This window comes from Eurypyga helias, unplaced genomic scaffold, assembly GCF_000690775.1.
Source record: "Eurypyga helias isolate BGI_N326 unplaced genomic scaffold, ASM69077v1 scaffold10212, whole genome shotgun sequence".
Classification (NCBI taxonomy): Eukaryota; Metazoa; Chordata; class Aves; order Eurypygiformes; family Eurypygidae; genus Eurypyga; species Eurypyga helias.
The window spans coordinates 27,185-40,952 of NW_010237968.1; the positions used below are offsets into that span (position 1 = coordinate 27,185).

Consider the following 13,768-nt stretch of genomic DNA (forward strand, 5'->3'; position numbering starts at 1 on the left):
TGTGGAAATGCTAGGCTGCTAGGAGTTACTTTCTTTCGATCTGTTTAAATGCCAGATTCTTCCTCTCCCCTTTTATCTCATTTCCTCCTGCCTTGAATTAGGTTGTCCTGCATAAATTCTGCTGTAATCAACAGTTCTGGTTATCAGACAATTATCTGTTCTCTTGATTTGGGTAGAAGTATAGCAGGTTTCCAGTTTTTCCAGGAAACGTTAAAATCCTGCCCTGTCCCCCCTCCCTCCCCACCCCCCCGCAGTCTTTTTATCTAAACAATCTGCAGCGTATTTTCCTAGACTCTTCGCTGTTGAAGTTACCATAGCTTGTTCTCTTAAAAATGAGGTTTCATTTTAAGCAGTTCTGTCTCCTCTCGTGCTGTGATATGCTGTACTGTCAACATCTGTAAGCCTCTCCTCTATTATGCTGGTCTGTTTCCTTCTTTTTTTCTGGATTTCTGTATTGCTGTAGGAGGTTGGCCAATATGGGTTGAAGGAGAACGGGAGAGGAAAGGTAAGCGATTAAAGAATGACTGCAAAATGGTGATAGTCAACTCATTTACTTTTCCTAGTTGTTTTTCCAGTTTTTATCTGGAATTTTGGGTAGTGGGTCCCTTATTCTTATTCAAGAGTGATCTTGTTATTGTACAGAAAATCTTAACAACTTCTGTCTGTGCAATGTGAAAAGAGGAGGGGAAAAATTATGGAAGAAGGAATCTGTCTTCTGATTAGTGAAGAAGGAAAGAGAACATTTTAAATGAACACTAGGAGTCATAGATACAGATATTATGTAAGGGACAGAAATTAAGTATCTCAGATGGTAGATTTTCAGTTATTCCAGAGTTCAGGGACAGAAATTAAGTATCTCGGTAGATTTTCAGTTATTCCAGAGTTTTGTATGACCATCGGTTTTCCAATATATCTAGGCTTAGAGGTATTCATGAAAAATAGTACTTAAAATGCTCTCAGGGGACCCACTGGTTATGTAAAATTCAAGGAAGTTTGGTTATGTAAAATTCAAGGAAGTTTGGTCATGTAAAATTCAAGGAAGCTTGGTTATATAAAATTCAAGGAAGCTTTGCGTAACATAGAGATTCCCAAAAAATACTTCTGGAGGGAACCCACGCTTTTTCACACCTTAGTTATTCTTTCTTCTTTAAAAAAAACAAAACCCAATCCTTGGTGCCTTGGTGAATGTGTCCTGCTCCCTCTTTGGTCTGTAAGTAGTTTCTGTGTCTGGTAACCATACTTTGTACTCAGTTGGGGTTATGCTGGGGAAGAGACTGAACAACTGGGAAGGGACTGGCTAGTTAAAACTGAATGAGGTGACATAAGACGAGAAACAGCCTGTGAATCACACAAATGTAATGTCATACATACCGTGATTGCCTTTGAGTTTAAGAATTCGTACTTCGTGCATTAAAAATGAGGATTCAGTTTGAGAGTTAGTTTACAAGGTAAATCACACTGCTTCTTCGTCGGTTCTCATGTCTGTTACTGAGGTATTGAATATATAAGTACTTGACATGCAAGTGAAAACCAGCTGTATTAAGAATATAGAAGTAGAATTCCCTTTTTGTAAACACCCTCATAGTTTGCCAACTTTCACAGCTTACTTACATTCTCACATAACAATATCCCAGAGGATTTTCACAAGCTTCTTAAAATAGTTGACTGAACTATGCATCGTCCTTTTCTGTAATCTTTTGAGATTAGGGAACCCTTCAGCTTCCCACTAAATTAGTGAAAATGGAGAATAGAGGTAAGTCTTCAGGGGTAGGGCATAGGGTTCAGAGCACCGGAAGAACCCAACTCCAAGCTGGAAGAGTCACAAGTTTGAAGTTGCTGAGTGGAGTTTCAGGTTCTACAGTAGCTGAAACAGTGCAGTGTTCATGTGCCAGCTTTTCACAAGATAATTGAAGATGCTTTTTCTGTTGATCATATGCTTCTGCATTACTTTTACTGCAAATAATTATGAAGCTTGTGATTCTTCTAATTTGGAGATTTTTCACATTTTAGAAATAAATCATGTTGTAATGACCTGTTCATTTTTGATCGGTGCATTGAAGACTGTGTGTCCTATTAGGCGTTTTTGAATTGTCAAGTAGGACTGCATACAGAAATTAAAAAAATATTAACACAACTTGCTGAGTATTTTTGAATGTTACTGAAATGTACTTTATTTGCCTTCTCTTGAAAGATTTTATTCTGCTAGTCCTTTTTCTATCTTCTGCTTCTCAGATACTCATTTTGTCATCTTCATTTTTTCTGTAGTTCTGTGCATCTCAACTCTTTTATCTTTCACTACTTCTTCCAGCTTTCCGCTATCCTGTTCATCTTCCTCTAAAAAGAAGGTAGGTAATAGTCAAAGGAAGAAGAAGAAAGAAAGAAGTGGAGACTGTATGGATTGTATGTAGGATTTTCTGTTTTTCCTATTTCAAAAAGTTCTGTGTAAAGTTGAGGTTCATTTTTTTTTGAAAGACCGCATGGAATACATGTTTGGAGGAGTAACTGGAAATAGTTTGTAAAGCTTGAAATAAGGTGTAAAGGCTTTATTACTGCGCTTAGGTTAATTTTCCTTTCTTCATGGAAAGGGTAGTACTAAAATTTCCATTAGATTGCACCTCTTGAGTCTCTGAAGCGCGAGTTCACCTCTCTGCACATCAGGAACTCTAGTTCTTACTTATGTGTGCGAAAGAAGACATTCAGACTTCTCTAGTTAATTGGCATTCTGAGAGCTTTGCTGCAGATGAGCACGATTAACGTATGCTGTGCAGTCAAGACTTAATTGGAAATGTTGCCAGTTAGTTAGCTCTTAAAACTGACACAGAGTGGTAAACACTTCTGAGGGCCCTGGACTGTTTAAAGGTGTATTTGCTCTCACAGATTTGAGCCCTGTTTAACTTAATCTGGCTTTGTTTTCTTATGGTTTTTAAATACAGAAACTTCAAATGCAGTGCCTGCAGCTTAAAGTGCTGTAGTAGGGTTTCAGGAAAGTAGTATTCACTGTGCTACAGTATTGGCTTGTTTTATCTTCTAGGGTCATACGATCCTGCTTTATGCCGAATGCTCCAGGGAATGCTGGCTACTAATTACCCCTTCTGAAAAATGCAGTTAGCAGTTTTTAGCTCTTACCTAATTGTTTGTGTGGATTACTTAGAGACAATAGGTTATAACTCAAGGAGCTGTTTAGGACATTGTTTAGAAAAAGATTCTAAAACAGTTGTCATGAACTGCTAAGGCACATGGCTTTGTGTGGCCTCTGAAAGTACTGAACACAGGGTGGACTCTGACCACATACTACACATTGTAGCTAATATTGTCATTATCTGGTGGTTTTGTCTCTATTCTCTACTGTTCAGAGAAGATTGATAGAACACTCGATGACATTGCTAAAATTTAAGTTCCACTGATTTTGTTCTGCCATACTGTGCAAGTGTTCTTACTTCTTTACTGGTTTACATAATTGAGGAAAACCTTGGCCTTTACTTGTTAATTACTACAAGTTTTAAAAATTCTTAATAGATCTGCCCCATCATTTGAAACTCCAGCCTGACTCCAGTAAGCCTTAGTATGTTACCTTCTGGCTTTATCTTCTTTTGATAAATTTGAAGATTAAACGAAGTCGAGGGGAGATTAACAGGATTTTCACTGCTGTTCTCATAAAGTGAAGCATTTTGTTTCCTAGTGTATTTGTTAACTGTAGGTAATACTTGTAAATTAAGACGGCCTTGATTAGATAGGATCTGTATTCAAATATTTAACGTGTTTAGGTTGCCCAGCACAACAGTACTAAACTTACTTTTCTGCCAGAGTTAATAGAATATAGATACCATGGTAATTTTTAGGGAGGAAAATAATCTTGATTTTTTGCAAAATAGTCTCTAATTTGTGGTGTGAAAGAACAGCTTTGCTGTTTGTTCAGGACACAAGAGACCACCATGTAGAAAAAATGGGGTTAAAATATAAAAGCATGCCTTAAAATGCAGAAGACTTTTTCGTTCGGCAAAATGTTCTGCTCTGTTTCTCTTTGTGTGCATGCATTTTGGTTTTTGAGCCGTTACCTGCAGCTGATGAGCTCCAAAAACATGCCTTACAATGCAGAAGACTCGTTCGGCAAAATGTTCTGCTCTGTTTCTCTTTGTGTGCATGCATTTTGGTTTTTGAGCCGTTACCTGCAGCTGATGAGCTCCAAAAAGAGCGAAACCAGTTAGGTCCTGCAGTACTGGCTAAAGTCTGTCTTCAAGGAGCTTCTGGTGAGGAAGACTGCAGAGTGTTCTCTGCTGGGTAAACTTCGATTGCCTTTCCAATTTCCATAGCACCAAAAGATCTTTGAGGCCCTTTTCTTTAAGGCATACGCAGTTGTGTGATCTGTGTTTGGTTTATGAATTCCAGTATTCCCATCTTTAGTCAAAAGCTGAAAATGGAGTATCAGACTGTGTGTGTGTGCAGAGTATTGCCTTTAGTCCTCATTTTCCCAATCTTGATGACTTTAGTTCTTCTTCTAAAGAGATCATATTTTTCTGCTTTTTGGCTTTTGTGGGGGTGTTTTTATTTTGTTTTTCCTTATTTATAGTTCTGTTTTCTCTCTTGCTTTGTTTTCTCCCTCCTCCTTTTCTGGCAGTTCACTAGCAGATTCAGAAGGAAGCTTGAGTGGGCAGAAAAACTGCTGATTTCTTAAAATATGAGCGCTACTTTACTGGAGATGGGCATTAACCCTGTGATCTGTAATGAAGTTATGGTTAGTAATTCAAATCGGACGGTCTGTCTAACAGTCTTTTCAGCTTTATTTATGAGCAGGTAACCACACACTTTATTTTATTTAAGATTCTCTTATGTCTGTATAGCTACACTCCCCACATATGTATCTCTGCTTCAGACCCACACAAAGAGCAAAGTCAGCACCCTCACTAGCACTGTATCCTGAGGTGGCTACAGGCACTATAGTTCCGTGAAATAGGGTGGGTTGCTTTAATAGCTCAGCGCAGCTCAAGTTCATCCTCCTGCAACTGCCCTTTTTCTGCACACGTTCCCACATATGTACCTCTGCGTCTGGAGAAACTGAGCAATTACTCAGACCCACACAAAGAGCAAAGTCAGCACCCTCACTAGCACTGTATCCTGAGGTGACTACAGGCACTATAGTTCCATGAAATAGGGTGGGTTGCTTTAATAGCTCAGCGCAGCTCAAGTTCATCCTCCTGCAACTGCCCTTTTTCTGCACACGTTCCCTCCCACTGCTGGCCAGTAAATATACTTCTCCTTACCTTACTTCACCTCTGGCATCCGGCAGGTTCTTCTAAAAGATGATGTCTAAAAGAGTATTCTATTCTAGTCTATTACTTGTCGTTATACCTGTTGAAATCACTGATTTAAGTTCCTAGGGACTGAGAAAAAGGAGTTCTCAAGAGGTTTGCTGAGAAAAATCAGGGCATGTGAAGGTGATTAGTGCCAGAGCTGGTGTAAAGGCATACACAAGACTTTGCAGTAGGGAACAGGTAGAAAGGAGTTTAAAACAAGGTGGAAAAGACCACCTTTTCTTAACAGAAATAGGGGCATTGTTACAGTGATTCAGCAGACGGTGGGTGGAACTATAGTTTCAGAGTACAGAAAGAGGGTGATTTATTAATCTGGTTAGGACGTCCCACCTGTATAAAATTGGTGTGTAAAGTTGCTGTAAGAAGATAATTTTGTCACATCATCTTTAGAGGAGCAATGTTGGTAGACACCATAATCTTCTCAACATTCTTCTGTGTCTTGTGTGTAGTTATAAACCACAATCTGAGCGAATAGGGTCAGGGACACTTACTCCTGAGCTGCTTTTTAATAACTTATTTGTAACATTCGACTTTTACATAACATGACAATTTTAGCTGAGTTCATAGCAGCATTACATCACGATTCTAAGTATTGTTTGTGCTAACAGTATGGTCAAGCACCGAGGTGTAACCACCAAAGACAGACTTGAGCCTTTTTCAGGAGCCTCTACTGTCCCAGCGCATTAATGAATAAAGTTACAGGGTTGCTTTCTACCCGGCTGGTTTGTGTGCCCCATTCCCCTGCTTACTATGGGGTGGGCGTGGAGTAGTCTTCGTTTCAGCAGCTTCTGAGTACAATCAGTTTTGGGTCAGAGTGGTGCTGTGTGTGGCAGTTTCTTTTTTTCATACATGGAAGGTCCCAAAGAAACCAGGTGGACGCATTGAAACAGTGTGAGACTGATAACAGTGTGACTTTCTGATAACCATTGTCTGGCATCTGTAAAAAAGGACATATGGTGCTCTAAAAATGACGTGATCCTTTAGGCAACAGTATAAATCTGTTATTTACAGATGTAGGGTGGTGACTCCCTGCATGTTCTGTTTTCGCGAGTTCTCTTGTCCCTCATCCGTGTTACACAGGTGGACGTGTGACAGGATTTCTTTGTGGGTTCTGAAGTGAAACAGAAGAAAACCTGCTGCTGGGATAAAGAATATTGCTGCAAAATCATTCTCAGTCTTGGAGAAATTATGCAATATCTGTGCTTTTGGGAGAAAATATGTAAACTGTGGTAGAGGATACTAGAAGAATGAAAATAAAACATCTGAATTGATAGTTTGTGAGGTTTTGGCTGGTTTATGACAGGCAGACTTTTGAATTTTTGTGTGAGGGCGCGGGGAAGAATCATGTTTTTACTTGAGTGCTTTATAAAACTTTCATGGGGAAAATAAATGTAAAAAGTGAAAAGTGGGATTGTAGAATTTTGCAGTTTTCTAGTGGAAAACATAAGTAGCACTTCATCAAAATAAGAAGTTGAAACTGTATAATGTTTATTGATCCTGGTGTCAGGATTTAAGATGTCTCTGAAGGCGAGTAGGTAAGGAACAGAGAAAACCCTCAGCATTCAGAATTTGTAGTAACTGGTGTCTGTATGAGTTAGCCACTGGGAGATCTGGTCACTTTGATATTTACTTTGCTTTTCTTTGTAATCCTGCCTAGACTGCAAGGGGGGGAAATAAGAATGCTGCCAAAACAGATTAATTGACTCAAATGATCTCTGAGAAGAAAGCAAGTAGAGAATATGAATTGAAAAACGAACTCCTGCACTCTTAACAATCTCTGACAAAAAAATAAAAAATCAAGATGATTCCTAACACGTGGGGGTGTTTGTTTGTTTGTTTGTTTTTCACTTTAAAAATGTAACACTTCCGTCTATTTGCTGCAGTACAAGTTTTCACAAAAATACCCTGGAGATTACTGGGGATACTCACTTCTCTGCAGCGCAGTAAATACTAGTAACTAACAGGGGAGTCTAGTGACCGACTGACCTTAACTCAGGTCTGCGTTTTGAGGTCTTCATTTTCCTATGTAGAGGTAGCAGCACATCTGATACTTTGCTGTACTTGAAGCAAGATTTTAATCCCACGTTATGTTTGTGAAATTGGTGTGATGGTTTCTTCTCTAGATGCTGTATAAAATACAAATTTGTTTAATGATGGGATTAGGGAAAATGAAGGAGGTATGGAACTTTATAAAGATAGGGATTATGTTTCGTCACTGTATTTATTTGACCACTTTCTATAATCTGCTGCTCTGACAAGTGTGCAGGGAGTCCAAATTTCTCATCTTTTTAACAATCGTGTAGTTTTAAAGCCTTTGATAATTGGCAACTGCATTTTGAATTTCAATCTCATGACTTAATCTTTTCATGGACTTCTGGAAAGCTTATATGTGGTGCCTAGGTTTTTAGGAAGACACGTGCTTTTTCAGTGTGGGGAAGACTATGGTGGTCTGGGGCAAGTGTTCAGTTGTCTCACAGGAGGTGATTCTCACCCGTTGCTCTGCGCTGGTGGGACCCCACCTGGAGCGCTGCGTCCAGCTCTGAAGGCCTCAGCACAGGAAAGACATGGACCTGTTGGAGCGGGTCCAAAGGAGGGCCTGGAACACCTCTCCTATGAAGAAAGGCTGATAGAGTAGGGGTTCAGACTGGAGAAGAGAAGGCTCTGAGGAGACCTTATTGTGGCCTTTCAGTACTTAGAGGGGGCTTATAAGAAAGACAGACAGACGTTTTAGTAGGCCCTGTCACAACAGGACAAGAGCTAATGGTTTAAACTACAAGAGGGTAGATTTAGATTGGACGTAAGGAAGAAATTTTTTGGGATGAAGGTGGTGAAACACTGGCACAGGTTGCCCAGAGAAGCTGTGGATGCCCCATCCCTGGAAGTGTTCAAGGCCAGGCTGGATGAGGCTTTGAGCAACCTGGTCTAGTGGAAGGTGTCCCTGCCCATGGCAGGGGGGTTGGAACTGGATGATCTTTAAGGTCCCTTCCAACCCAAACCATGCTGTGATTCTATGATTCTCTGATAAGAGGATAGATTTAGATTGGACGTAAGGAAGAAATTTTTTGGGATGAAGGTGGTGAAACACTGGCACAGGTTGCCCAGAGAGGTGGTAAATGCCCCATCCCTGGAAACATTCAAGGTCAAGTTTTACGGGTCTGCAGTTTGAGGGAGTTAATAGCCTGCTTTAGCTTTTAAGGTATATTGCCGAGTTAGTTTGTTGAGATTTTCTGTTTGCATGTGTGCATCTGTGCAGAGTGGTTTGTTTTTTTCTGCATAGAATCTTTAGCAATTATTGTCATAAAACCCCAAATATTTTGAGACATCCTGTGCTGTTTCTAAGCTACTGCAGGAGATTCTTTCTATTTACTTGCTTGAATATTTGTTTTATAACGAGTGCGCACGGAACTCAGGTGACCCCTGATCTTTTAATTTCCTATCTTCAGTGGTTTTGCATAGTTGTTTTAATCCAATCCAATTGGAACAAACAATAGTAAAGTTAGATTTATTAGCTTATTATAAGAAATGACTGGACACGTAAATATTTATTTGAAGTTTTCTGGCTTGTAACGCTATTTTTGTTTTGATTTCAGAATGCTCTCTTTAGTTGTATTAACAGAAATGAAAGTAAGTATGTAATGAATAGTTTGTCTTTTTTGCTTGTCTTTGATATCATTCTATCCTTTTTTCTCTAAAACATAAGAAATCCAGTGGGTGTACATATACACAAGTCACATGGATTCATTGCCATAGAAGGACAAAGCACATATATTTTCTTGCCTAAGTGATAAGGGGAATGGGCTGTGCCTATAATTTTATCAGGTTTTGATTTGTGTAGCTATATTTGGTTTTTTGGTCCTGTTTTGATGGTTACTTAGAAGCTCATTTTTTCCTTCTGCTTTGTTCATTTGATAAGTGTTAAGTAACAAAATTAAATGCATAAATGCACCATGTGAGTGTTTTGTTGCATGATGTCTCAGAATTGATTTTAATGCAAGTATTTATCAAGAAATGTATATTTAATAACATATGAAAAAATGGGCAAATCACAATGCCATCTTTTTTTTCAGTGAGTTTTAGGATAGTAGTCTCATTTATTTGTTTACTATTATTATTTGTCTAATAAATCAGTTAGAGAAGTCTGGTTACCTCAAATAAGAACAAAATAGGTGAAGATAAAATTCAGCTGGCTTGCTGGTGTCTTGAGTTCAGGATGGCTTTAGGGACTTTTTTTTAATGCCAAACAAACAAACGTAATTTTGGCTAGTTATGGATGCTGCCAGTCATTCAGTAGACAGATTATTTTAATACAGCATAGAAGACTTTCTTATTTTCTTTTTTTCCTCACAGTAAAAAATGAGCATCATTGTGTGTGGTACAGACATGCTCATTCCTTCATTTCTCTGTATAGGAACCCATAGATTTTGTGTTGGTTGTTTGTTTGTTTCCCCAGTGGGCTCAGTCTGTTGCAGTTACGCAGGTCATCACACAAACTGTCGGGAATATTGTCAAGCAATTTTTCGGACAGACTCATCTCCTGGTCCTTCACAAATTAAAGCAGTTGAAAATTACTGCGCATCTATTAGCCCTCAGCTTATACACTGTGTGAACAACTATACACAGTCATATCCAATGAGAAACCCTACAGATAGTAAGTATAAAAATATCCTTTTTTGTTTAAAAATATTAAAAAATACTGAAAAATTTTGAGAATTCTATGCACATTGAATGTAAAATGTGATAATTTATGAATTTATTTTATACATTGCCTTAATGCATTCCCATATTATAACTGTAATTATATGAATTTATATATTGATAACTTTTGTTTGTCGATGCATTACTGATTTTTTTTTTTTTTTTAATTCTACACATTGGTGTTGGTTTTTTCCCAGAGTTGATTCTGTTTGTATTTAAAAGAAGCAATGTTATTTGAGATATTTGGGGGTGGTGGAGGGAAGCCTCCTTCTAGCACTTTTTCTCTGAGGGCTGTTAATGTCGTGTGTCTTGGTGGTTGTTGTTGTATGCTTGATCATTAACTATTTTTAACAGGTTTGTATTGCTGTGACAGAGCAGAAGACTATGCATGTCAGACTGCTTGTAAAAGAATTCTAATGTCAATGAAGACTGAGCTTGAAATTGTTGATGGGCTTATAGAAGGCTGTAAAACAATGCCTCTTCCTCAGGATCCACTTTGGCAATGTTTTCTTGAGAGTTCACGATCTGTTCACCCAGGAGTCACTGTGCACCCTCCACCTTCAACAGGCCTGGATGGAGCTAAGCTCCATTGCTGTTCTAAAGCAAATTCTTCCACATGTAGGTCAGTATCTCTCTACCCTCGTTTCCAGTTGTGAGAATACTTCAGAATTTGTGTTATATCAGGCCTTTGCCCAAATCTTGCTAGGTGTATCAGAGTTCTGTGAATTCTTAGAAAAAATACAAGTTTAGGGAGTCAGATGAGTGTCACATTCTGTCCATTACTTACTTTCTCTCTCAAAAAATACTGTTCTGTAAGAGGATTCACACTTTTCTCCCATTTAACACTGGCTTGTAGCAGACACACTAAGTTAATGGAACCTGTACCTTACTTCTGGTCGTAATAGTCAATATTGTAACAAGAGGAAGAGACCGTGAGCACATGCTAAAGAGAGCCAAGGGACAGTGAACTGCACAAACTCTCAAGTACCTGGTTTTTTGCATGTGAAAGCCTTAGCAGTATTCCTTCCTAGATACTTGTCAGATTTTTGTCAGTGAAAAATAACTTAACTTTTTAAATAAATAAATAAATATTACGACATTTTTTAAAAAAAGGGTTTTAGCTAATAGTTGCATGCTTGCAAATAAATGGGAGTGTTTTTAGTTTAGAGTGGTTATCTGTTCACTTAAAAAATAGATCATTGTTGCAATTTAATTGCACCAATATGTCAAAATAAGTAACAGACATTGATTTTTGAGCTGTTGCTTGCTTTTATGTCAAAGTTTCCTGTAACAAAACAACAGGTCCTGAATGCAGCAGGATCTTACCTTCAGTTGGGATGGGAACAGTTGTAGTTTGTAGGATATTGCTGTGAAGAAAAGTGGCTTGGGTTTTGCTGACACCTGCAAACACCTCAACCACACGCGACAAAGTTTCAAACATCAGGGCAAAAGAAGAAAGGTATTTTGCTTGCCAAGCACTTCTGTAGGAGGAGAAGGTGTGATTTGAAGTTAAAGGATGGGATTGGTTGTTGTTCATTATCATGTCAGCCTAGATCTATTACAGGTAAAATTAGCTGGGCTAGGTCTCACCTCAGAGTCATTAGTTTGGATTTCCAGCTATTACATCTTTATTGTAGATTGCAGTTTTATGTTCTGAAGCCTTTCAGTTTTATTTGCTAGCAAAAGATTAAAGCAAAACTGGAAAACTTGGGAAACAGGGTGATCTGCTTTGAGCAAATTTGAATAGCCTTGCAGACTTTTTGGGCAGATCTACGGTGAGCGCAGGCTGTTGTGAACAGCAGAGAAACAGTAGGTTGTGCTACATCTGAACAACTGCTGTTCTTTTATTTTCTTTGTGTTATTTGTTTTGTAGAGAGCTCTGCACTAAACTTTATAGCATGAGCTGGGGCAATTCACAGAGCTGGCAAGAATTTGATCGCTTTTGTGAGTATAACGCAGTTGAAGTTTCCATGTTGACCTGTTTAGCAGATGTACGAGAACCTTGTCAGCTGGGCTGTAGAAATCTTACTTACTGCACTAATTTTAATAACAGGTAGGAGAGAGACACTGAATATCTTATAAAGGAATACCTGTGCTTTGATTTAAAAAATAAAGTGTTTTTCAGGCTTATTCGCAGATTGTGTGTAGCTGTCTTCCTGCAAATACTTTTTTAGATGGTTTAAAAATAAATATTGTTGTTCTTTAGAATAAACTTATGGAAATGTATTTAAAAACAGACATAACAAAACTTACAGGAATAAAAGCTAACCCGTGTAAAAGATCATCATGTATTAGCAGCATATTCACCTGTCTTACTGTATAGACAAGTAAGCCATGATTACTAGAATGTTGTGTATTGTAAATATGGTAAAAACGCTTGTCAAATTTACATGTTACTCTTTTTCAAAATTCATTTTCTTGCGGAGATATTTCTGTGGTTTTACACTTCATATAATTTATATAATTTAAAAGTGGTGTCTGAATTAGTAATTGAAGGTTACAAATTAGGTAGTTTGAGTTTCAAAAAAATACATAAAATTCTGTTAGCTATTAAAGATCTCTGGCTTTTCTTTGAAATAGTACACAGTTGCATAAGTGTTATATAAGTAGTAGAATCACATGTGATAGATGCAGCCTGGGCAAATATAAATGATCAATCAACTTGCATTGGTGATTCACCAAGAAACGTTTGCAAAGATGTTCAAGATATCTAAGATATTTGCTTTTACATCAATTTTCTTCAGGTAAAAAAAAAAATATAAGTGATACTAGATCTGAGAGGTAGGAAGGGATTTTCAGCCTTAAGGCTTAAAGAGCTTATTTTCCTTAAAGACAGAATTCAAGTAGATTTTTATTTTGTTTAACTGTGGAAGGGATTAATTTCTTTTATACCACTACAAGCACGCCATATCAAGGTTGTAAAATTCAGATGGTGAAAGCTAAAATGTGTGGTGTTCTATTTTTTCTTGTATACATGCCATGTCTTAACTTCTTCTTTTAAGACCAACAGAACTTTTTAGGAGCTGCAATACTCAGTCAGACCAGGGAGCCATGAATGACATGAAACTATGGGAAAAAGGGAGTATTAAGATGCCATTTATAAATATTCCCGTGCTCGATATTAAAAAATGTCAACCAGAAATGTGGAAGGCAATTGCCTGCTCACTGCAGATTAAACCTTGCCACAGCAAATCGAGAGGAAGCATTATCTGCAAGTAAGTACTGTGGGGACAAAAACATTTTAAAGGTTCTGCTAAGGATTTTAATAAGAACTAAAAAGCTGCCGTAGGACTGTGTTTAACTGACGTTAGGAAAACATGCCGAGGCAAACACACAAGGAGTATGTGCTTGCATAGTTACCATAGCTGGCATCTCCATCACTGTAAACGGGAGATGCTTGCCTGTTAAGGAGATGCATATATATGTTTCCATTGTAAAGTGAATTTATTGTTGGGAGTTTTTTTGCCTCTTTGATTTTGGGACCTACTGGTGATTTTCAGCTGACAGAAAAGTTTATTTTTTAAAAAATAAAGTTTTAAAGTAGGTGACTGCTTAAAAAGGAGACTGGTTATAGCACAGGTAGTGAGATAGAGTTCAACTCACATTAGACATTAGTAAATAAAGGAAATGCTTGGTCTTGAAAGATACATGCATATAATGCCATAGAAGGTAAAGATCACCAAGCTCATAGTAGAGGAAGAGTAGTGTAAGCAATAGTTCCTGTCTTTGTGTCACAAACTTACAAGTACAGGCTGGGTGGAGAG

The 13,768-nt window shown here is 38.0% G+C and overlaps 1 protein-coding gene across 1 annotated transcript in view; it reads left to right on the forward strand.

The window, feature by feature from the left end:
• The window catches only part of LOC104506659 (reversion-inducing cysteine-rich protein with Kazal motifs-like), a 37,143-nt gene extending 23,920 nt beyond the window's left edge, over positions 1-13,223 (forward strand). Inside the window, exons 6-10 of the mRNA XM_010147682.1 lie at positions 8,900-8,933; positions 9,760-9,957; positions 10,359-10,626; positions 11,878-12,057; positions 13,007-13,223. Of these exons, the coding sequence (XP_010145984.1) occupies positions 8,900-8,933; positions 9,760-9,957; positions 10,359-10,626; positions 11,878-12,057; positions 13,007-13,223 (897 nt within the window). The remainder of the gene's footprint in view (positions 1-8,899; positions 8,934-9,759; positions 9,958-10,358; positions 10,627-11,877; positions 12,058-13,006) is intronic.
• The last annotated feature ends 545 nt before the right edge of the window (positions 13,224-13,768 follow it).